Source organism: Thermobia domestica, chromosome 6 (genome assembly GCF_964235325.1).
Source record: "Thermobia domestica chromosome 6, izTheDome1.hap1.1, whole genome shotgun sequence".
In the NCBI taxonomy this organism is placed as follows: Eukaryota; Metazoa; Arthropoda; class Insecta; order Zygentoma; family Lepismatidae; genus Thermobia; species Thermobia domestica.
In genome coordinates, this window is record NC_137459.1 from 136,247,850 (window position 1) to 136,272,898 (window position 25,049).

Here is a 25,049-nt window from a genome sequence, read left to right on the forward strand (position 1 = left end):
CCAAATATAAACGTAAGCAAGACGTTGTACCACGTGATTGTCCTTGATGACGTAGTGTACAGGGATTCATTTCCTTTGTTGTGGTACTTCTTAAGTTTGAGTACACACACACTTCTAGAAAACAGTTGGTTCTACTCAGGTAAACAATTGACGGACATTATTGACATTATTGAACATATAATGATATGATTAACTCTAAGACTTAGGTATATCAAGAGAAGTATTCTTTAAATTTGGGAATGGTGATAAACAGAATTTTAACATAAGGTGCGAAATTTGAAACAATACATTGAACTTTAGTCACAGCTCATAGTCTAAGATCATTGGTGGTGATTGATTTGAAATCTGATAGCTAACCTTATTGAATCTTATGACTCATAGACGAAAGGCAATACATGCTACAACACTGGCAAAGTTATTGTTAATGCAATTTGATTGGTTGATCACTATCTTTCCTGCAATCTGATTGGTTGATCACTATCTTTCGTGCAATCTGATTGGTTGATGATTTTCAAATCTTTGCTGTATTCAGTTTTAAGTTTTGTTTAACATTTAAAAAATCTTGGTTTCGTTCAACATTTTGCACTCACTGATAAATATGATCAAAACCGTTTATTTGTTAATCGAATAGTTAAAAACCGGATAAAGTTTGACGGTTAACCGTGAAACGTAAAATTTTTTTAGTTTGAAATTTTTTTGCTTGAAATTTTTGGTTTGAAAATTTTTTCGTTTCCAAATTTTTTTGTTTCAAAATTTTGTTTGAGATTTTTTCGTTTGAAATTTTTTGTTTGAAAATTTTTGTTCGAAAATTTTGTTTAAAATTTTTTGTTTAAAATTTTTTGATTAAAATTTTTCGTTTCCAAATTTTTTGTTTCAAAATTTTGTTTGAAATTTTTTTTCGCTTCAAAATTTTGTTTGAATTTTTTTTGGGTTTGAAATTTTTTGTTTGAATTTTTTTTCGTTTCAAAATTTTGTTTCAAAGATTTTTGTTTGAAATTTTTGTTTCAAAGTTTGGTTTGACATTTTTAAAAGTTTGTGCATTTATTAGTAAAGAACCGGAACTGTTTAGAACTAAAACCTCTGGCAACATTGTGGTGCAATAGTACACGTCAGAACCTGGGGTTGTACTTGAAATGAAAAAACACAATTCATTGAAATGGATCATTTTATTACACTCCACATACATCCATACCAGATAGTGGTTCTGGATATTGTCGATACAATGTATTTTGAACTTCTTGCACTAGTTTGTCTTTAGCATATAATTTTAATTCCAGTTGAAGTCTTTTAAGGTCTATTGCAATATCAATTGGTGGAAACTCAATGTCCATTTGATCAGAAATAAACTGTTTATCAATACAGGTATGCACCCACGAACGATGTTGACAACCGTCACAATATCTAGATACATGTTGTACAATATGCATGACACATTTTTCAAAATAGTACTTTTTCAGGAATATACTTGTTTTGTTGCACACTTCCACTGCATGTTTCACACACTGAAATACGCTGATGAATTTGTTCCATTCCGTTTGCGTTAGATACACCATATTGCGAGGGACATGGAATGTACTCTTTTTACGTAACAGCACCATCTTCTCTTCGAGGACTGTACGCAACACCACTTCATGATTTGAGCCTAATGATTTGACTATGGTCACATTTAGCTCATCATGAAAATAATCGTTCATTTGGTCGATTCGTGAACATAATATTTGCCATTCTTCACAGGTCAGTTGTACACCAAATTGTTCTGCTTTGCCCAATCGAATCACAGGTTCAAATGTTCTAGCACTGATACCAATCATCACATGTTTTGTTTGAAATATATTTATTGGATAATAGCTTGCGAAGATGAACTCTTTATCGTTAGAAGTACACATCTTTCCTCCTGAAAAGCACTTGCTCAAATGATTTCGTGGGATTGGTTAATTTATAGAACTACGGCTGACGTCATTGGTAAGGAATGTGCTGACGTTTGAATTCATGATTTCATCACAGTTGCTGACGTCATGCCGACCAACCAAATTCATACAACTACGGCTGACGTCATTGGAAAGAAATGTGCTGACGTTTGAATTCATGATTTCATCACAATGGCTGACGAATCTGGCTGTGTACTAAATTCAAGTTGATGACTTCGACCCAAGAATCCTTTGTAACATAAAGATACAGATCCAGTATTTAAGAAACGCAGCAGTTCTTCTTGTTTTGATGGTTCCATGGGTAAATATCTTGCTGGTAAAATTATATTCTTATCATTTTCAAGCTTCACTACGATTCTTAATCGAAACTTTGTAGGGATCATTTGGCTAGCTAAGATTCTATAAGGTACATTCTGTTGTAAATCAGTAATCTTGGTAAATGATTTCATCACATCACGTGTGTTTAGAAACTGCAGACAAGTAGCCATGATGACGTTATCATGAATACTAACTCGAACGATACTTATATATGATGCAAAACTGATGACGTTGCATTATCATGTTCTGACGTGTACTATTGCACCACAATGTTGCCAGAGGTTTTAGTTCTAAACAGTTCCGGTTCTTTACTAATGAGTGCACAAACTTTAAAAATGTCAAACCAAACTTTGAAACAAAAAATTTCAAACAAAAATCTTTGAAACAAAATTTTGAAACGAAAAAAAATTCAAACAAAAAATTTCAAACCCAAAAAAAAATTCAAACAAAATTTTGAAGCGAAAAAAATTTCAAACAAAATTTTGAAACAAAAAATTTGGAAACGAAAAATTTTAAACAAAAAATTTTAAACAAAAAATTTTAAACAAAATTTTCGAACAAAAATTTTCAAACAAAAAATTTCAAACGAAAAAATCTCAAACAAAATTTTGAAACAAAAAAATTTGGAAACGAAAAAATTTTCAAACCAAAAATTTCAAGCAAAAAAATTTCAAACTAAAAAAATTTTACGTTTCACGGTTAACCGTCAAACTTTATCCGGTTTTTAACTATTCGATTAACAAATAAACGGTTTTGATCATATTTATCAGTGAGTGCAAAATGTTGAACGAAACCAAGATTTTTAAATGTTAAACAAAACTTAAAACTGAATACAGCAAAGATTTGAAAATCATCAACCAATCAGATTGCACGAAAGATAGTGATCAACCAATCAGATTGCAGGAAAGATAGTGATCAACCAATCAAATTGCATTAACAATAACTTTGCCAGTGTTGTAGCATGTATTGCCTTTCGTCTATGAGTCATAAGATTCAATAAGGTTAGCTATCAGATTTCAAATCAATCACCACCAATGATCTTAGACTATGAGCTGTGACTAAAGTTCAATGTATTGTTTCAAATTTCGCACCTTATGTTAAAATTCTGTTTATCACCATTCCCAAATTTAAAGAATACTTCTCTTGATATACCTAAGTCTTAGAGTTAATCATATCATTATATGTTCAATAATGTCAATAATGTCCGTCAATTGTTTACCTGAGTAGAACCAACTGTTTTCTAGAAGTGTGTGTGTACTCAAACTTAAGAAGTACCACAACAAAGGAAATGAATCCCTGTACACTACCTCATCAAGGACAATCACGTGGTACAACGTCTTGCTTACGTTTAAATTTGGCGGGAATAACCAAAACCAATAACGCAATTCTCAAATTATCCTACAAAGTTTCAATGTTCCAATGTCCTGGACTCCTAATTCCATCATAGGTCAATAACTGATTACGTGATCATACTCATATTTCACAATGATTTACCCAATGAATGAGATACTATCCAATTACCAATTATTGATATGACAATAAGAAATGTACCCCTCCCAAAATTTAAGATTGGTACACAAATACACCTGTGTGTTATGAAAAAGTAATAAATCCTGTACTTATTCAATAATAAAGCCGGTCAATAACCTTTAAATTTTGAATATTTGGTCATAAGAGGAACACCAATGGGTCCTAGAAAAAGGTTTACCGAATTTTGTTATTTGATAATTCCCCAAATTTAAAAGGGAACATAAACATATAAAGGTAATAAACCTCTGTACATACCCATATAACATGTACCCATGAAAGAGAAACGAGGTAAACCACCCAAATTTATCATAATACATGTTAGGGTCCAGTACTATAATACCAAATATATAAAATGAGCAATTTCTAAAATTTAAGGGATGGGCCAAGGTACCCCTAACAAATTTTAAAGGGGTGCACAAATGTACCTATGTCTTATGATAGGGAATAGACCCCTATACATAACCATATAAACATATAAGGTAATAGGACCTCATCCAAGAGATAAATTGGGTCAAAATGTCAAACACGTGGTACAACGTATTGCTTACGTTTATATTTTGGCAATTTCGTACCCATGAAAGTGGACGATGTGGACCATCCAAATTTATCATAATACATATTAAGGTCCTGTACTATAATACCGAATGCTTAAATCAAAAAAAAATCCAAAATTTAAGGGGCGGGCCAAGGTACGTACCTCTCCTAAAATTGAAAGGGATGCACCAATGTACCTATGTCTTATGATAGGAAATGAACACCTATACATTACAATATAACCATATAAGGTAATAGGACCTCATCCAAGGAGATAAATTAGGTCAAAACCAAACACGTGGTACAACGTATTGCTTACGTTTATATTTTGGCAATTTTGTACCCCTAAAAAGGGAACGAGGTGGACCATCCAAATTTATAGTGATCCATATTAGGGTCCTATACTGTAATACCAAATGTTTAAATTGAACAATTTCCAAAATTAAAGGGGTGGGCCATTGTACCCCTCCCGGGGGTGCAAAAATGTACCTATGTCTTATGATAGGAAATGGACCCCTATACATGACCATATAACCATATAAGGTAATAGGACCTCATCCAAGGGAATAAATTAAATCAAAAACCAAACACGTGGTTGTACCTAAATTTGGCAATTTCGTACCCATGAAAGGGAACGAGATGGACCATCCAAATTTATCATGATACATAATGAGGTCCTGTACTATAATACCAAATGCTTAAATTGGAGAATTTCTGAAATTGAAGGGGTGGGCCAGGGTACCCCCTCCTAAAAATTTAAAGGGGTGCACCAATGTACCTATGTCTTATGATAGGGAATGAACACCTATACATGACCATATAACCATATAAGGTAATAGGACCTCATCCAAGGAGATAAATTAGGTTAAAAACCAAACACGTGGTTGTACTAAAATTTGGCAATTTTGTACCCCTAAAAGGGAACGAGGTGGACCACCCAAATTTATAGTGATCCATATTAGCGTCCTATACTATAATACCAAATGTTTAAATTGGGCAATTTCTAAAAATGAAGGGGTGGGCCAAGGTACCCCTCCCAAATTTTTAAAGGGGTGCATTAATATTCCCATGTCTTATGAAAGGTAATGGACCCCTGTATACGCCCATATAACCATATAGGGTAATAACACCTCATTCAAGTGGATAAATTAGGTCAAAAACCTCCGAAATGTGAATTTTTGGCAATTTTTTACCCATGAAAGGGAACGACATTGACCCCCAATACTGATAGAGGTACATACTGTGGTCCTAGGCTACCATACCAAATTTTTAGATTTGGCAATTTCCAAAATTTAAGGGGTGGGCCAAGGTACCCCTCCCAAATTTTTCAAGGGGTGCATTAATATACCCATGTCTTATGAAAGGGAATGGACCCCTGTATACGTCCATATAACCATATAGGGTAATAACACCTCATCCAAGGGGATAAATTAGGTCAAAAACCCCCGAAATTTGACTTTTTGGCAATTTTTTACCCATGAAAGGGAACGACATAGACCCCCAATACTGATAGAGGTACATACTATGGTCCTACCCTACCATACCAAATTTTTAGATTTGGCAATTTCCAAAATTTAAGGGGGGTGGTCCTATGTACCCCTGCCAAAATTTAGGGGGTGGGCCAAGGTATCCCTGCCAAAATTTAGAGGGGGTGGTCCTATGTACCCCTAGGTCATTGACCCCGGCCAGGGACCATGGGTCCTGAGGCAGGGACCCAGGGGCCAAAAAGTGTCCTATAGTAACGCCATTACTACTTCGCTCCTACGCGGTAGTAACTTCAACAACCCGACTCTAGATATCTGCTCCGACTCGACGAAACCCTTCCGCCAGTGGCACACTAGCGGCAATCTTTCGACGCGTCGCTATATCGACGATCGATATTTACCGACAAGTGGGCCACTAGATGTTGGCGACGTTTACGGCATGGGTTTGTATCTACCCTTCCACATTCCCTTTCCAGCATTATTCTGTCATGTTTATGCATCTTCGGCATCCCTAATAGCAGAGGCAACTTGCAAATCGCTTGCTGTAAGCTTGAATTGCAAGTCAGCCAAGCTTGCATCCAATTTGATTGCCAAACTTGCAAGCATGCCGCAAGCTGTATTCCAATAACTAAGTTACATGGGGACAACCGTGTTCCATTCAAGCTTGACGCAAGCGTTTTACAAGTTAAGTCATGTCAGTAGCCAATGAACGGCCAGTGATGATATAATGGGTCACTTTAGAGCATCACTTGCAGTACAACATAACTGCAGATTGTATGAAAGAATGCATTTCAAGTGCAAGCGCTGAAAGCCAAAAGCCAAGCACGCGCCAACTGGCCGAAAGCTTTCTTGCTATTAGGGATGGAACCCCCGGATTCGTTTCCCTATGGGAGTTCTGATGATCGTACGTTAAGCTGTAGATCCACGTCTTATATACCCCGCTGCTAAAAGGGACGCTCAACTGAAAATCAAATGAAATCAAGTATTATATGAAGTTCCTGAAACAGTGTTTTAAGCAGGTTGTTTTCCCTTTTTAAATTACGTTGCCTCTTATTCTTCCTTTCGGCCAGCTAGTTATATCCATTCTTTTCCACACCCACATTTATGAAATCTGCTGTTTCTCATCATTATTTTATAATACCTACACCCCTTTTCTGTATAATACAATAGAAAGAGAAAATACGATTATATGAACGGCGTTAAATGTTAAGTACTAATAAAATTAAAACTTGAAACATTATACAGTATTACAATATTTCTAGGAAAATATAAAGCAATTTCCATAATTTCCTGAAACTAACACTGTAAAACTATTACCACTCCAGTGGATGGTCAAGATTTATATCCATTGTCTTAACATCGTAAGAACAGATTATGAACTACTTATTAAAACAAAGTAACTGTTAATCCAGAAGACTGTTATAGTGATAGTGGGAATCGAATCACTGGCAATGTGTAAGATCATCCTATTGAAATATTATCCTTACCGGCAAAAGACCTTTACGGGTTACATTGTCGCAATTTATATTATTATTATTATTATGAGTGATAGTGGTGATAATAGTAGTAAAGCGCTTTATGGCGCCCACATGTCAGGCGAAAATGTTAATTTTGGATATCCATTCTTCGAGATAACACACACAGAGCTAGACGTTACAGCGTTTAATGTATCAAGAAGGAATTTTGAACTTGCGCTGTTAATGATATTCCCCAGAGGGCTGATTCGAGTATTCTTCTTACACCACAAGTAAGTTTACTGGAGGTTGAAAATCGATAATAGCAAATTTCTCAAAAACGGTTGTCACAATTATGTTAATAGTTCAAAAATAAACATTTTATTAACAACCGTATAATATAGTAGTATTTATTTTCCTCACAAAATTTCACAAATTTGCTTGCGTGTGTGTGTGTTTGGTTCCGATTTTCTCATAAATAGCTGTAATGATTTTCTCGTTATTTTGTGACTAATATTTCATAATCGATTTATTTCTGAAAAATCCTCAAAGGATGGCATAATAGTGGGGTGTTTCGTTTCTTTCAGAGATATTTTCAAACAAAAATGCAAATTAAAATTTTGTTCATATTTTGTAAGCAAATGTTTTAGTATTGATTCTATAGTATCACTGTGTTCACCTCTGGTGCTTGGGGTCCCGGGTTCGATCCCAGCTCCCGCCAAGTGAACTTTGTGATGGACAAACACCATGTGCGTAGGTTTTCTTGGGGTTCTCCCGTTTCCTCCCACTTTCTTCATTCCACCATTTCATTCATTACTCATTATCACCGTCTCCTTTAGCCTAACCGGCATAATCGTGGGACGTAAAACTCAAAGATTTAGTATCACTTGAATTATGATTTAAATCTGAGAAATGAAAACTAGAAAATTCAGTACTTTCTCCACCGCGTCTGCCCCCCCCCCAAAAAAATACTTCGTAACTCGACATACATTTGTATACTTTCTCAATAAAACTATACTTGTTTAAGAAGGAAATGATTGATGTAGCATGAAAATTTGATGTTACATTTCATCTATACTCTTTCTCTTATAAGAATAATCTAGTTCTATAAATTCTTTCTGAAAATATATGTGGAAGTATTTTACAACTTATCGTGTTTTCGAGTGCAGAATAATACCCATTCAATGTTATATAAACGTAGTTTCTTATAATATTGGACCCCCTCCAAAGTTTGGACTCCTCCTAACAAAACTTACTGGGTGCGCGCCTTCACAGAGAGCATACTAAGGACTAGCCTACTTAAAAATTGTTAATATACATGATTATTAAGTATTCCAACCCCGAAAAACAAATAAATAATATGTATGTTAACAGTTTTGTTGTTTGATAAATATGATAACTGCTTATGCTGCAAAGTTTGTCATTGGAATAAAGGACCAAGTTATGGGAACATGGTTTTCAGTATTGGATATCCCAAGAAGTTCTTTTAAAAGATGTACAAAAGGGACACGCAAGTAAACTTTTGTTAGTCTCTCAAACGTATTTTTATTTATAAAAAAAAGACAAAGAAGAATCGCAGATCAAAGAAACCAAAATTTCCCACAACTTTTTCTCTGCTGAAGAATGTTAGGAGACCCGAGAGACGATGTCAGCCAGTTGCGTGTCTAGCCTTTTTACTGATGAACAGCTGTACATAATATTCTTTTCTCTCATCTTCCTCGTACTAGAAAAAGAAAAATAAAGAAGCAGGAAGCGAAATATCAATTTCAACACGAACTGATCACATCATTCACTTTATGTGAATCGTAAGCAAACCTTAAACGATTTTGTATCAGTAAAACGTTTCCTAATGAATCTAGAAGTTTCTAATATATGTTTCTTTTATGGGAGAGGGGGATCTTACCGCTCTGTTGTCAAAATGTTTCACCTTGATTTATTTGTGGATATTATTGTCACTTAATTCCTATTCTGATATCAAAAGCAAACTTGTTCCTGTCTCTGCTTTCGCGGTATTTGGTGGTTGATTGGTTGGAGTTTCGCGTCTCCTTCTCGTAAGGAGGCTATATGAGACGTGGACTCACAGTTTAAGATGAAATCCGAACCACCGTAATGCATTCACACTTCTAGCCGTTCCAACCGGAAATCCAACCCGGAACTTAAAGGCGCTAAAGCTAGTTACTGGACCAATGACCCCCAACATTTGATTTTGTATTGATTAATGTAAGACTACAAGTTTCTGTAAAGGACTGAGCATTGTTGCTGCCGCTGGAGGCGTTGACTGGTACACTGTCTCAAAATTGATTTTACCTAATAACACAACCACAACCACACACACACACAAATAAAAGTTCTCTGCAGTGGACCCCATGGTATGGATTCGATGTATTTTGTTACACAGTATCCAAATTTCGAAATCCCAGGATGATTGAACGTGTCATTTTTTTTGTTATGTGCGAAAAACTTGAGCAATTTTGTATAGGGAGCACATGTTTTTCGCCATTAAATCACTGTCAATTGTCCTAGAGTTTCAAAATTTGGATTCTGTGTAACAAAATACATTGAATCTATACCCTGGGGACCGCTGAGCAGAACTCTTTTTTTTTCATAGCTGTATTGTCTATTATGTGTATCCTCCCTACCCAAAATCACTGAAGTTTTTCGCCCATAACTAAAAAAATTGACACGATCGATCTTCCTGGAGTTTCGAAATTTGGATTTTGTGTAACATCGAATCCATACCCTAGGGTCTAGTGCACAAAACTTTTGTTTTTTGTGTGTGGCTGTGTTGTTAAATGTTTCATGATTTTTAAATTTTAATAATTTGCGCCACATTCTCTGGCACTGAACGACACATCTGTTGGAAACCACTGTACTAGATCATTGGAGAGGATAAATCGTCGTATTTGATTTGTATTCTTGTGTAGTTAAGTAACTAGCACGCATACCGTTGGTGAAGATTATCCTTGGTTCGATTTTCGGTGCGAGTACAATGTTTACCTGCCATTGTGAAGCAATAGGAAATCTACTTGAATTAGGAGGTAGTATTCTCTGGTCTAAAAGACAGGTAAAACAGCAATAAGAACGGGAGTGTTGACCACATATTATCACAAAAACGCCAGTTTAATTGGTTGTAGCCTTTGTGGGTTGTAATGACAGACCGTGTAGCTTAGATTAAGCCATTATGTAATTTGCTTTACTTTTATCATTTCTTACCTAGCATCTTTTAAAAATTAATTTCGTTCTTCTATTCATCATATTCGCGATAAAAATAGTCCCATTTCAATAAATCCTCCTTACCTCCCTTAGCATTAGTAACTTTAGAAAAAATCCTTTCTTATTCATTGAATTTTTACACCTCAAACTTAAGCGAACCCTCATATTAGACACTTTCTCAATAAAGAAAGAAAAATTTGGATGTTATACAAATAACCCAAGTTTTTCTTCTTACAAGGTACATTCGCGAAGTGTCCCCTCGGGATTCGTCTAAAATTGATTTAAATGCAAAGTTCTCAGCGGCCCAAAGTGTATTGTACTAATTTTAGCGGCCCATACAGGCAATTTGCATATTTATGGGCCTTCATATGTCCGGAATTCATACACCACTATAACGCTTGGTCACAAAATTGCTTTTAGTTTCTTTAGATGTAACTGAACATGAATGTGGGCATATGCAAAACAAATTGGATCAAGTACTGCTTCTCTGACACGTGTTATCCACACCAGCCGCCATCTTGGATCCGCCATATTGGATTCAAATTTCGGTTTTTCAAATAGAAATAGGTGCATGTGATACATCAAATACATACAAAAAAATTTTCGCAAATTCATTGGTGTAGTGAGATTTACGGTAGCTTGTACCATTTGCAAGATATTGCATGTTAAATGTAAGGCACTTCACAAATTCAACCATTAAAAAGTTGTGCAGGGCCCCGTATGTATATGTAATCTTTTACGTGATTTATTGTTGACGAATTGTTTTCTGAACGTACATACATACAGACACACAGACGTAAATAGGATATGGTAGATCACCAAAATCTGGTCGTATGTAGATTTGCATTAGGCATTTTTTTCGTAATACAATACTTCCTTGTTATAGTATAACATGGAAGTAATAACAATTACTCACAGAAACTTAAGATTATGACACCAATGTTGTAGAGAGTTTGTTTATACCTACAGTACTTTTCCAGTTAGAAATTGTTTTGATTTGTCAACATCTAAAACGTAAGCGTAACTGATATTACTCTGCAATGTCTATTCGCGAAGTGCCTAGAGGGATTTAACATGTAATATCTCGCAAATGGTACAAGCTACCGTAAATCTCACTACACCAATGAATTTCCGAGAAAATGAATTTGATGTATGACATGTACCTATTCTCATTTGAAAAACCGAAAGTTGAATCCAATATGGGGATCCAAGATGGCGGCCGGTGTGGATAACACGTGTCAGAGAAGCAGTACTTGATCCAATTTGTTTTGCATATGCCCACATTCATGTTCAGCTACATCTAAAAAAAAAAACTAAAAGCAATTTTGTGACCGAGCGTTATAGTAGTGTATGAATGAATTCCGGGTATATGAAGGCTTATAAATATGCAAGTTACCCATATGGGCTGCTAAAATTAGTACATACATATTGACCATGGAGGAACTTTGCATTTAAATCAGTTTTACATGAATCCCGAGGGGACACTTCGCGAATGTATCTTGTTAGTAGCGGAATTTTTGAAAAGGTTGAAATATGCTTTCCCTTATTTTTATATAAGAGTTTATGTGTCGATTTTTTCATCTCCAACTTAATGGAGATGTGAAGTGCTTTCTCGCCTCGAAAAGTATATTGTTTCTATTCGAAGATTCTTGTCTCTTATCATGAAATTTTCTTCTCGTCTTGCCTCATGGGTAAGGGTTATACTACAAAGGAAAAATTTCTAGACATATAAATGCATCAATCCTTTAAAAAAAGAAAAGAAAAGTTATAATTTTTTTCTACCTTTAAATTGAGAGAATTTTTCTGTTTTTTAAAAAAGGAGGACGGTTTCTTTATTTAATTTCTAAAAGAGCAATCATGGAAAAATTTTACGTAACACAATACTAGTGGTTAAGGAGAACATTTCAAACAAAATATTTTTCCTAGAAATATACACTGTCGTCCTTAACTGGCCCACCCAACATCGTTGAACCGCTCGGTAATCGGGGTGAGCCAGCCCTTCCGTGTGGGTAGATAAGTGAACAAGTAGTCTACTAGTGTCAATGACTCTTATGACTTCTAAGTCGAATACGTTAAGTATTATCTATTAACTGTTCGAGACTACAACAAAGCTGGTGTTATAAAGTTTTTTAAGGAAGGGTTTCGATATAAAATAGGTGTAGTGATGATTGTCGCCGATAGACTGTATTGTAGAAGCAGTTCATTTTAGAAACGAAAAATATATAGGGTCTAATGTCTGATGAAGTAGGTTACCTAAGAAGAGGTGAAGTGGGTGACGATTCCAGGGTATGGTCTGGGATAGGGCATGTCTCCGATCCTTAAGGATTGAAGATTTAGAGTTCTTTGCTTTCGGCATCTATGGCCATGTTAGCCCGTTACGTTTGAGGAATGACGTTCCTCGGCGAGCACACTATCGGGGGAAAGGGAAGGAAGGAAGCGGCCTGGGACTTGTATGTTAGTTACTACTTCGGTATTTGCCTTGTGTAAATGAGGAAAACCTCATTCAGGATGGCTGGTCTAAAAACCTTTTTACACATTTTCCACCGAGTGCCCCCACCGGGAATCGAGTCCGAGACCGCTCGCACCGAAGACAGAGAGCGTTAGCGAATAAATCTAATAAACAGTAAATTAGATTTATGAAAAGTTGATAGAAGTAATGCTTGCCATTATTTAATTTGCTGAATATCTTTCTCTTCATGCGACTGAGGAAATAAGTAAGACTTGGAAACATCTGTTTTACTGCGCATTAGATAGTCATCTGAATATTACGCATCAGAAGACGTCTGTGCGTGTGATACTTTTTTAGCAGTTGTTTCTAAAATAAGTTAATAAACAGACATGCTAAATGATGGGAAATAAATGGAATGATAAAGAAAAAATAATTAAAATGAAAGAAATGCAATTCGATAAACCAGTTGAGAAAAAACGTGTAGAGCAGAAAATTAAAGTTTATTCTGTTTGAATTACAGAATAACACACACACAGTGCGAAAAAACAGCTGGATGCTGTGAATTTCAGTTCTGACTGCAAAATCCCAAGAGTCTGTAGCTTTCAGATGAAATGATTCGACACATCTGTACAGCACTTGTTGATGCATTCCAGTCCAGTCAGCCAAATGTCATTTTGAATGTTTCTACGTATACATCTGGAAAACACTCGTTACGGCTTCTCATATGCAAAGTTACTTTAGAGGCCAGACTTTTTTTCTGTAGCAAAGCATTCAAAAGGAAAAATAATTACAAGCAGCAATGCGTAAGTAGCCTTTGCATGCTAAAGACACACAGATAGGCTAAATACAGATCCCATAAACAAAATTATGTAGTCCGTAGCTAAAATTAATATCCATGTTCTTGTATTCTTGTTTTGTATATACATTTCAGTTCAAAGAGTTACTATTTCCGGAGTACACATTTTGTAGTCTGACACTAAATTTTGTTTCTGCGTCTGCCCTTATGTAAAACAAACCAAAAATCTAAGAATGCTTACCACCATGTTCAATCTTAACTGTTTTTCAAGTGGTAATTGAGCTATACGAAAGATTCTCCAATTTCAATGCTTACAACACTTACGTACAAGGTGTTCGTAAACAACATCAACAAACTTTACGAAATGATTCCTCACACCGAAATATGAAAGACAAATATAGATCAACATGAGTGCATAAATGCGTCATTTCGGATTATATTCCACCGAAAACTGAGAATGAAATAAGATATCATAACTAATAAATGAAAGTCAGTTAAAGTCTCGTAAAATAACGTACGGAATACTGTGAACCTAAATTTCATTAATAAGATACCCGTGACTGTGAAACAAGAGAAGGCAACAGGGTTAACCTGAAAACAATGGATAAAATCCATGATGTCTTCTACAAATGAAAAATGGCAACTCAGGAACTGAAAATTGGTACATATTGTATATTTATTGGCTACGTTAATGAAATCTAGGCTGAAGATATTAACTATGTTCACCTATTCGAACTCGATCTGACGTTTGGTTCTCGAATTATAATCGTTCATCTTATCTTTCCTCTCAATTTCTGGCGGGCTATAACTCCGAAATGACGCATTTGTGTACGTACATCCATATTGGTCTACAATCATATCTGGTGTTGCTCACGAGACAAGATAAGACGAGAAACAACGTTTTCTAATATCGTGTCGTAAATTTTGTAGAAGTTTCGTTACGTCTCGAGTCTCGAAAAGATTTTCTCGTTTGTCTCGAAAATTTCTTGTCTTGTTTTGTGAATTTATGTACTTGATTTTTGGCAGTACTCTTGGTTGAATTTTAAACTTAGTAATAGGAAACGCATATGTTATATAGAGGGATAATTTTGAATAATTATCATTAATTAAAAAAAGATATATATCGTACAGATTCCTTACTCATGTACCCAAATGAATATAAAACTCGTTCACAACACAGAACTACTGCTAACTGATTTTAGCAAGGCAAATATGTAGAGTATACAGGGTGTTAATTAAATGTGTCACAATACTTTGGGAACAGATTCCTTGCATCAAAATAAGAAAGAAAAGTTTATATGGACCTGTGCTCAGAAGTGGATAGTTTCGGAGTTACAGGGTACCGAGAACGTTAAACAAGTGAACTTTAAAAGTTCATAACTCCGCTACTATGGGACCTATCGCAGTTGGGTCAAAATATCACTGATGAACTGGTATGTTAACTATCCAAATATGAATATTTCAGAGCCTCTGGTACTTGCACAATCATTTTTAGAGAGGCTATTTGAGATTACTTGATCACTCTCCACCTACCTCTCCAAAAATTGGTGTATAACTACTGGAAACATTTTTAAACGTGAACATTTGGATAGTTCACATACAAATTCCTCAATGATGTCTTGATCCGACTACGATAGGTCACGTAGTAATGGAGATATGAAATTTCAAAGTTCACTTATTTGACGTTTTCGGTACGTTAAAACTCCGAAACTGCCACTTTTTTTTTTTTTTTTTTTTTTTTTTAGCACAGTTCCATATGAGCCTCTTTCCTACTTTGAGGTGAGGAATCTGTTCTCAAAATATTGTGATACATTTATGTAACGCCCTACATATGAAAGTCAAAGGTATTGTCTAAACTTGTGATCTCTCATAGACTCAAATAGTGCTTGAGACTTGTACAGTTTCTTATCTCAAAAACAACTGGATTCAAATTTAAAAATGCATTTTTCTTCTCGCTTTCGAAACGAGAATCGAGACGGAACGCGAAATTTTTCGTCTAGTATGTAACATTAGTTGATTTTATTTTTGTGTTTTCACGTGAAAAAAAATCCTCAAAGTTGAGAACACTTGTGCCTAAACCCGGGTTCAATTCCTGGCGGGAGCTCATATAGTTTGGATTCGTATAGGCTTGCTGGTGAAAGGGACTCTAAACTCAAAACACTTTTTTAAAATCTCGAAATTAGTTGGCATTTCCGAACATCCTATATATAATTAGAAATTTGATGATAAACATATGCTAATCCAATTTAGGTATTTTCTTTCCTACAAAACAGTACTCAAACATTACTTTTTGTTTAAAAAAATCATTTTCAATTGTTGTAAACAAGTACTGTGTCAATGAGTTGTCTTAAGATATTCTCGTTTCCTCTCACTTTTCGATTTCCCTCCAATTATTTCATCGGCATTCATTTTGATTTATCGTTTTTTATCGCTTTTGTCTAGAGCGTATTCACGGAGTATTAAACTAATGGTTACAATTAATTTTCTTTTTACAGATAAACAATGGCGTCGCCTCAGCATCGACACGACAGTGGAGATGAAGGGGACGGTTGGATTCCCGGCCTTGGTGATAATAAACCCAAGCCAAGAGTGCTTGGCAAGTCTTTCTTTGGTTATGTTCCTGATGCCTTCTCTATGAAAACTCCAGATATGCCGTCCGAAAGATCTTCCAGGAAGACGTCCAGGGTAAGAAAACGTTCTCTTTTTATCATAATTTAAATACTTTTTTAAAATGTGATTTAAATGTGGCGGAAGGGAAGCTCGAAGAAAAGTAGATATTGTATTTCTTCAGATTAAAAAAGTACAAGATAGAAATATCTCATTTCCTAAAACCATTATGTTCAGTAAAAAGGAGTTTTTTTCAGTTGATCGTGCTGATGGAATAAGTACATCGTCTTCTCAATAGTCCGTATTCTTTTCCTTTCAGTTTGACGTCCATTATCAGCACTGAAATTACACATCATGAATTTACATGTCAACTCAAGATCTGCAACCACGTGTATGCACTTTCACTTGATCAATGGCCCGGTGCTTGTTCTAAAGAGACTCTAATAATAATAATAATAATAATAATAATAATAATAATAATAATAATAATAATAAGCCATATAGTGGCTACTATAGACTATCTAAAAAGACAGTAATGCTGCAAGAAGCATTGACCATTTTTTTGCACATAACGTGGAATTTATCACCCATACTAAACTATACTATAAATACCAGCAAAGTTCAGCACTTGAAATGGAAAAATACAAACTCTAGTGGAATCGACAAATCAGAACAGATGTAATGGTATCTGCAAACAGACCTGACGTCACTATTATCAATAAAATAGACCAAAAAGTAACTTTGGTACTGCGAAATGTAGCAGTACCATTGACTCATACGTACAACATACGTACAACATTCAGTACGAAAATAAGCAAATATAAAGACCTGACTGACGAAATCAAAATATTATGGAAATGTCAGAAAGTTACAGTAAGACCAATCATTATCTCAATCTTTACATGTCTTACTTCCAAGAGAAATCAGAAGAGCTTGTAGGATGTCTTAAGTTTATTTAATCATTGGATTAAAGATTTTTCTCGGTTCCATACCTCTAAGGTATCTCTCAAATAAAATTTCTGTAACAATACTTCAGTTCCTCTAATCGTGGATGTTTTAATGATTATTCATATTATATTAGTGAGAAGTAGCTAAAATTAGAAACATGAAACATTAATTTCCTCCCATTTCATAAAATTGAAAAGCTAAGTCTAAATTATGATGCATTTTGTTTTAAATTGTTAATAAGAAAAGAAAAAGAAAATAAAAGACCTTAAATTTAAAGCGGGATGATTCTCAAGAGAAATTGAATTGAGTGCTATCGTTGTCTGTGATATTGCATCATCCACCATGAAACATAAATGTTAACCACGAAAATACACAGCTGGACAATAAAAATACAATATCAAGAATTAAACACAGTATTTTCCTCACATTTGCGGAATGTGTGGAGCACGAAAAGACAGTAGAATCATTGTCAGTGTAGTTCCGTAACGCATTACGTGCACTGGTGTCTCTCGCTCTAAGCAGGAACCAAAGACAAGCTAATGCTCCCTTCTCACGTGGTCACTGAGTGACGTGACTTAGTTGCGTCACTGCTTGTGAAAAGAAATACAAACCAGGCAACCGGCACTATATACCGAGGCCTCTTGTCCTTTTCTGTTTTTCCCTCACTTTTATTGCCCAAATTATGTATGATGTTGGCAGGACAAATAGAAATACACGGAACACGCAGAAACACACATATAGACATTCATGGTTCGAGATTGCAGTGTTCATTCGGCGACCGTCCAGTTCATATGGTTCGTAGAATCATTTCTACCGTCTCAAGTTATTCCAGTTTGAGAAATGGCTGTTAATAGTATGCAAGCACTTCTTATTTTGCTGCTCAAAAAGAAGAAACGTAGAGGAAAAAAGAAATAACGTATGTGCATCCTATGCTATCATACTTTGTATCGTGGTCTGTGTGCAGACAAAATGGAGTTCTTCAACTACTTCCGTATGTCGAAACCTTCATTTGATGAACCTCTGGAGTTAATACGGACAGATATTATAGAAATTGATATAGTGATGAGAACAAGTATTTCGCCAGAAGAGAAGCTAGCTGTAACTTTAAGTTAAGAACGACGAACACGGACGAGATACCATAATCGCTCCACATATCTATTGGAAAAACATAATATAAAAATTTGCAATTTGTCCAAGAGTTATCGTGGGAGTAACGGACGGACGTACTAACAGTACAATATTATAAGTCTCGCTACGCGATAATAATAATAATAGTAATAAATGTAGACCGAGAAATGATTCATTAAGCATTAGGGGTGGATGAAAATCTTATGATTAATAAAAATGACTAATACCCAAAGAATAAAACATAATACACGACTAGGCAGGGTTGGATTTACCACTAGGCCCAGTAGGCCCGGGTCTAGGGGCGCAACATTTTGAGGGAAGCAGTTTGAACGAAAATTTAATAAGCAAGACGAAGAAAAGTGCAAAAGTATAATAATAATAATAATAATAATAATAATAATAATAATAATAATAATAATAATAATAATAATAATAATAATAATAATAATAATAATAATAATAGAAGTCAAATTAAACACTTTACAAATAATAATTAATTTAGCAAGTCTATTGGCTTCAATCATTGGTCGTCGAAGCTAAATGGAATTTTAATGTTACGAAGAGACCGGTGAGTATGATATACGTCATTTCCCCCGCATCCCTCCTGTGCATGTTCTTTCCTCAACACCTTGTCACAATATCAATCTAGTTAAATTTCAACAATCCGATTATTTTAGTTATTTTAATAAAATTCTTAGTGTTTGAATATTCAAATTATTATGACCGAAAGTTCAAATCGAATTTGTTTCATTATAGCACCAATGCATATTGTAAAACTCAAACTCATCATTCTCTGCAACTTATATATATATATATATATATATATATATATATATATATATATATATATATATATATATATATATATATATAACGTGAATTTGAAGCAATTCAAGCCTTTCTTCACAACATATGCAAAATGAAAATTCATTAAAATTTATAGAAAAGACGAAATAAAGGTATTCATAAAATAATTGTTTTCATTTTCTATTATTTTCTATTGTGTTAAAAATTTCCCCCATCGGGGAGGATTGGAGAACCCGCTGCTAGTGCAGGACGGAAAGGTCTAGTATGCATGTTTCGTCTAATCAGCATCTTTTTTTAACATACATTAGCATCAACATACATGGCAACCTTGCGCGGTGACGGTCACTGCAGTGTCCCCGTACGAAGGCTACAATTTAATGCAATGCTTTTCCTCGTGTGACGGACACTGAGAGTTGCGCGAGAGCGGTCGGTGACGGCAACCGTTTTAGTGACGGCAACTGTAGTTGCCTCGTACGAATACTACAATTTAAAGCAATGTTTTACAAGCAGTTGTGTCACCGAGTTGCATCACTCAGTGACTGCGTATGAATAAGTAGAAAGAAGCCACAGTTCAGTAGTGGCCGAGTGTTGGCGTGACTTGAGTATGTCGACGGTCGAACAACTCCTTGCCGTCAAATACAGTAGCAATGTCAACAGGTTACTGCTTCAGATTGCGGAAGAATGTATCATATCGTGGCTACGAATTATCCTTTCGCGACAACGGTACTGTATTGTACTGAATGCAGCCACAGTGACGCGAATATGATGGCTTCGGGAGGCAATAAGCTACAATGTTCAAGATCCCAATGGCTGCATCATAGAACTATCCGAGAGGACAGACTTTCCGCACGAAGAGACTAATGACATGATATTTTCTTCTCGCCCACCTCTGTCTGCAGTGTCATGATGGTTGCGTTTTTGTCTGGCGGTATCGCGACGACAACTTGTCGATGAGACTGGCGATATCATAAATGTTATTTAATTTGCATTTCCTTTCGCATCTAGTAGGCGTCAACGATTAATGGACCCACGGGTCGTCCATTTACTGGAAGTCCGAAATGGAATCATTTTCCAACAAGATAACAAGCGACCTCTCGTGACAAACAACTTTGTATAATTCCAGAATGGTTACAATATACCACTGCTTCTTCAGCCGGCGAGTCTATTTGATCTCTCGCTGTTTAAATTATCTCGTTCATGATTGCGCAACTCCGCTCACACCAGAGATAGGGTTGTGTACGAGATAAGAGTTAATGCTATCTCGTTTCGAAAGGGTGTCATGTAAGTAATATTTCGTCTTGAAAAATGTATATGTTTACATTGGTAGAGCTGTGTCTTGTCTCATATCTCGTCACGAAAATTATATCTCGTCTCATCTCGTGAGTAAATCTTACCAGAGACCTTCTGATCGAGTTGATGAGTCATACCCCAGAAGGAGATTCAAGGTCTCATCTTCTCTATGCCTTGTCGTGTTGCAGCTGTTCTGGATACCCCTGGTGGACTTACCATCCCATTCTGCTATACTCTTGGGGATTGGAACTCTTCGTACAAGGTGGAAAGAGTAATAATTTTAAACTTGTACCTTAAGCTATCTGTGTGCTACATTTGGGGTGTTATGTCTTCTCCTTCTTGGTGTTACACTTTTAATGCCCAGCAGTGTAATATTAACGGAAAGCTATATTAGGATAAACTCTGCTAAACACAGTAAAGAAAATCACGCGAAGTATATGGAATTGCGTAGCCACTATTATCCGTGAATATAAAACAAATGAATCCATTAACGAACACTGTTGAGATGATTCATCTAGCTATCTACTGCAGAGAAGAATTCAAAGATCCACTTGTATGTTTGGGATATGGATAGCCACAGTTAAAATCACCATTACCCATGAAGCTGCTAATTGATTAACTCCATGAATGAGCTCGGAAGAGAGAATTACTCTTGCTACCTACTACAAAATATTGGAAATATTGCGTCAGTTTAAGATTTATGATGTGGAGTAACGAACATATGGACGTATGTACTTGCAGTACAATCTTATAAGGCCAACTACCGTGATCCTAATAATCTATTAACAAGTATCTCAGTTGGAATATCTATTAGAATATCTTACTCCTATATTTTAATCTAAAATTGACATTTTCTAAAATTCTATTAGCGCCGTATACCTATAGCTATTTTCCTCTTTCTTCTTTTAAATTTTTATTTCAGACCTGTTGATAAAATTGAAATTACGTAAATTTTTGAAAGCGACTTTTTTTTTTTTTTTCATTTTAACAAAGCACCAAACTGGTTTCCCGGAATGAGCACTTTAATTTTTGAATAAATGAAGCATTTCTTCAAATGCTGTATAGCACATTTCAGTGAAACCGAGAAAAGCGAAGAAAACTGCACTATGCTTGCATATACAACAATGCTTCGGGCAGAGTATACTAGTGCCATATCTCAGATAACAGAGACAGGAGCCTTTCAGTATATATCAGTCATGTCCTGTAGAACATGATTCCAATGGTTACTCAGTTAATTCCAAAATATGCCTTACAGCGTTATTCGGGAGAATGTTTCGAATGCTTTGTTTATTTGTTAAGCTTTAGGGTCCCTTTCTTAAATCACTGAAACTACATAAGAGAGATCTACAGTTTAAGTTGACATACAAGCTATTGTAATCCGTTCACTGCTCTTCCTTGGGGAATCAAACCTGGGGCTACATGTACTAATGTTAAACGCGCTAACCAGTAAACTACTACTGAGGGGTGGGGGGAAATAAACGCATCTCAATATTTTCAGTATCAAACTATACTGTCGCACTTAGCTATCTCCAATTTAATTCGAGATCTCAGTTTTCACTTTTATTCTGAATAAATCACTTTCACTTATCCTGAACACCTTCATAACTAAGTGATAAACACTTGTACTTTCTGTGGATTCCCTCCACGCTGTTTTAGTTGCTAGTGTGTGTCTTTAGTGCACATGATCCCAGGTTCGATTCTCGATGTGAGAACGCTGAATGTATTACATTGCTTTGGATTCCACCTTAAAATGTTAAGTACACGCCTCATATAGCCTCGGTGTTAAACTTCAACAAAGAGACTAGTGTACTTTCTGTGCTCGTAGTCCACAGTTCCATTTCCGGTACAGCGGTTGTGATGCTCACTTCGAGTACTTAGAAACCTGGGAAGTGGTTCGTGTTCCATTTTTAGCTGTAGACCCTGTCTAATATAATCTTCACGTAGAAAAGAAACGTTCAACTGCAAATAATTAACCGATCAACTCATTATACTCACGCCCGTATTTATATATTGTGCGCCCCTGTGCTCGAAATAATTCGGCACCTCGCACAAAATTTGCCGCCCCCTCCCCGAAAATGACCAATATTAGAGTTGAATTCATAGTTTTTGGGGTCGCTGAGATGAATTGTGACAGTTTTAATCAAATTCAACTTCAAGGTCATACTCCACTTCCCATGGAGGGAGCGAGATCTTAAAAGTAATCGAAAACAACAGATATTAATAATGAATTCATAGTTTTCGAGGTCGCTGAGTTTAATGGTATCAGTTTTCATGATGTTTTAAGTTCATCCTCACCCCAATTGGGTTGGGTTGGGAGAGTATGACTTTTTAAAAATAATCAGATAAGTTAGCTAATTAGTAACTACTGTAATTAGAGCGAATCAAACACATTAACATATTTTCTCGAATCTCTGCGGGTTGCTAGTTTTAAATATTACTTTTATTATGTTCCAATGGACATAAATAATAAAAATGTTAAAAATTTTTATATTCACAAAAGTGAACCAAGAACAAAAAAAGAAGAAGAAGAAGAAGCGATCCAAATAAAAAATTAAAAAGAAAACCAAACTCGCTTGACTTTGTTGTAAAAGAACTAACAAACAAATGGAATTTCCAGTGAAAGTCAAAATATGTTGCATTAACACTTCCAAGGTGACTATTTTAAAAGAAAAAGGAAAACATACTTTCCTTTATTTCAATAAACAAGTGTAAACATGTGGTTTTCCTTAAATCTGAAATAGTCTTCGGATTAGTAAAAAACTGGCATTTTCGAGCAATTATCATTCTTCATTCGATAACCATCATTCGATCGACGTTCGTCAATAGTGTGTATTCGATCCACTTCGTTAGTAACTGCCAAATTCCAGAACCCTCAAAATGTCTCCGCTGGAACCGACGTCCATTAAGGGACTCCTTGGTTCGTGAGTATGCTCTGTACCTGTTATCATTGCATGACAAGATATAGTACAAAGAAACTGTATAAACTCATGAGAACACACGAGAGCCATCTAGGACAGACTGTTTGATAAAAACCCCGACAATTATACTGACCGATTTAATTTTGTAAATTTGTAAATATCATTTGCATTATTTCTATTGTTTGATTTTTAGGTGATGGTTATATTCATTCAATAAATATATTTTTTACATAGTTGCTGTCTTGCTCTTTATAGGGTATTGCATCTTCTATAATACCTTATATCTCAGTTATACAACGTAACAATTAAGCAACTTTCAGCAACAGTTTACTTTATTCTGAATCTTAAAAAAAAAAAAAAATCTGAGGGCCGCGATGAATCAGTTCTATACCGTTCACCTCTGGTGCATGGGGTCCTTGATTCGATCCCAGCTCGCGCCAAGTGAGCTTTGTGGCGGACAAACATTGTGTACGTGGGCTTTCTCGAGGTTCTCCCGTTTCTCCCACTTTCTTCATTTCACTATTTATCCTCATCATCACAGTCTTCTTTAGCCTCGCCGGCATAATCGTGGGACATAAAACTTTCATTTCATTTTTAAAAATCCAAAATTTTGTCGCCCTCTAAATTCTGTCGCCCTGTGCTCGAGCACAGAATAGCACTTACCTAAATACGGGCCTGATTATACCCTGAAAATGTAATTAATTAATACTCCACTATGATTATTTATGATTTAAAATATGCTTCTGGTTTCGATTTTTTTTTAAACACTTACAGAAACATGTAGTTATCTTCTTTAGCTCTTTCTACGTGATTTTCATCGAGATTCAATAGTGTTGCTTCACTGTGGTTACAGCTATATCATTTGAAATTCTGTTTGTTTGGGAGATGAATGTTTGTAGGTGTGACTGAGACAAGGTTCAACGGATTTGAACAGAAGACTGATTTGACTCCGCATTTGAGTTGACCATTTTTGCCCCTGATAGTCACCGTGTATTGATGCATCCCGTGACGTCATTTCCTGCCTGAAAATACTCACGCACAGAAGCTACGTCGTGCATCTTATCGCTGCTAAAGCGGATGTGTTGAACAACTGATGTCATGTGAGGATCATCTCTTAAGCTTCATTCATATGCTAATGTTTTTTACAATACCTTTATGGATGAATTGTCACAGCGCTACATATTGATATGCACAGGCAGCAGTGACGATTGTCTGCTAATAATGTACAGTTTTTAAGGAAATGAAATCTTTTTGCATAATATTCCATGGAATCAAACAAAGCCCTTTAACTTTACATCGTACAAAGGAAAATGGTTAGACAGACTGATTTTAGGGTAATATTGTGTGGTTAACGCATGCAGTGTTTTATCCAGACATGTTAGGAAGGGAATTTTCCCCACCCCAAAATTCTAGAATCTCCTCAGAATTTTAAAGATATAGGTGTACCTTATAGTTAATGAATATAATCTCCTCCTAGAGCCCCTCCCCCCTCCCGAAATCAAGAAGATTGGATAAAGCACTGGACACATGGGCTCTAATTGCAATTACTCCGTATTTCTTAAGGGACTTTGTTACCTCTTATGCATAGTAATCAGGCATGTAGCTAAAACACTAAGATAGGAGAAGATAACTTTACAGAGCTAAC

The 25,049-nt window shown here is 35.6% G+C and overlaps 2 protein-coding genes across 6 annotated transcripts in view; one reads left to right on the forward strand and one right to left on the reverse strand.

Annotated features, from left to right (window-relative positions):
• LOC145688238 (prestin-like) overlaps positions 1–25,049 on the reverse strand; it is a 342,947-nt gene that overhangs the window by 299,926 nt on the left and 17,972 nt on the right. The window lies entirely within an intron of this gene.
• CRMP (Collapsin Response Mediator Protein) overlaps positions 1–25,049 on the forward strand; it is a 502,151-nt gene that overhangs the window by 120,992 nt on the left and 356,110 nt on the right. For all 4 annotated transcript variants that reach the window (XM_081762168.1, XM_081762172.1, XM_081762170.1 and 1 more), the window contains one exon: positions 16,202–16,391. In XM_081762168.1, the coding sequence (XP_081618294.1) occupies positions 16,209–16,391 (183 nt within the window). In that variant the 5' untranslated portion in view covers positions 16,202–16,208. The remainder of the gene's footprint in view (positions 1–16,201; positions 16,392–25,049) is intronic.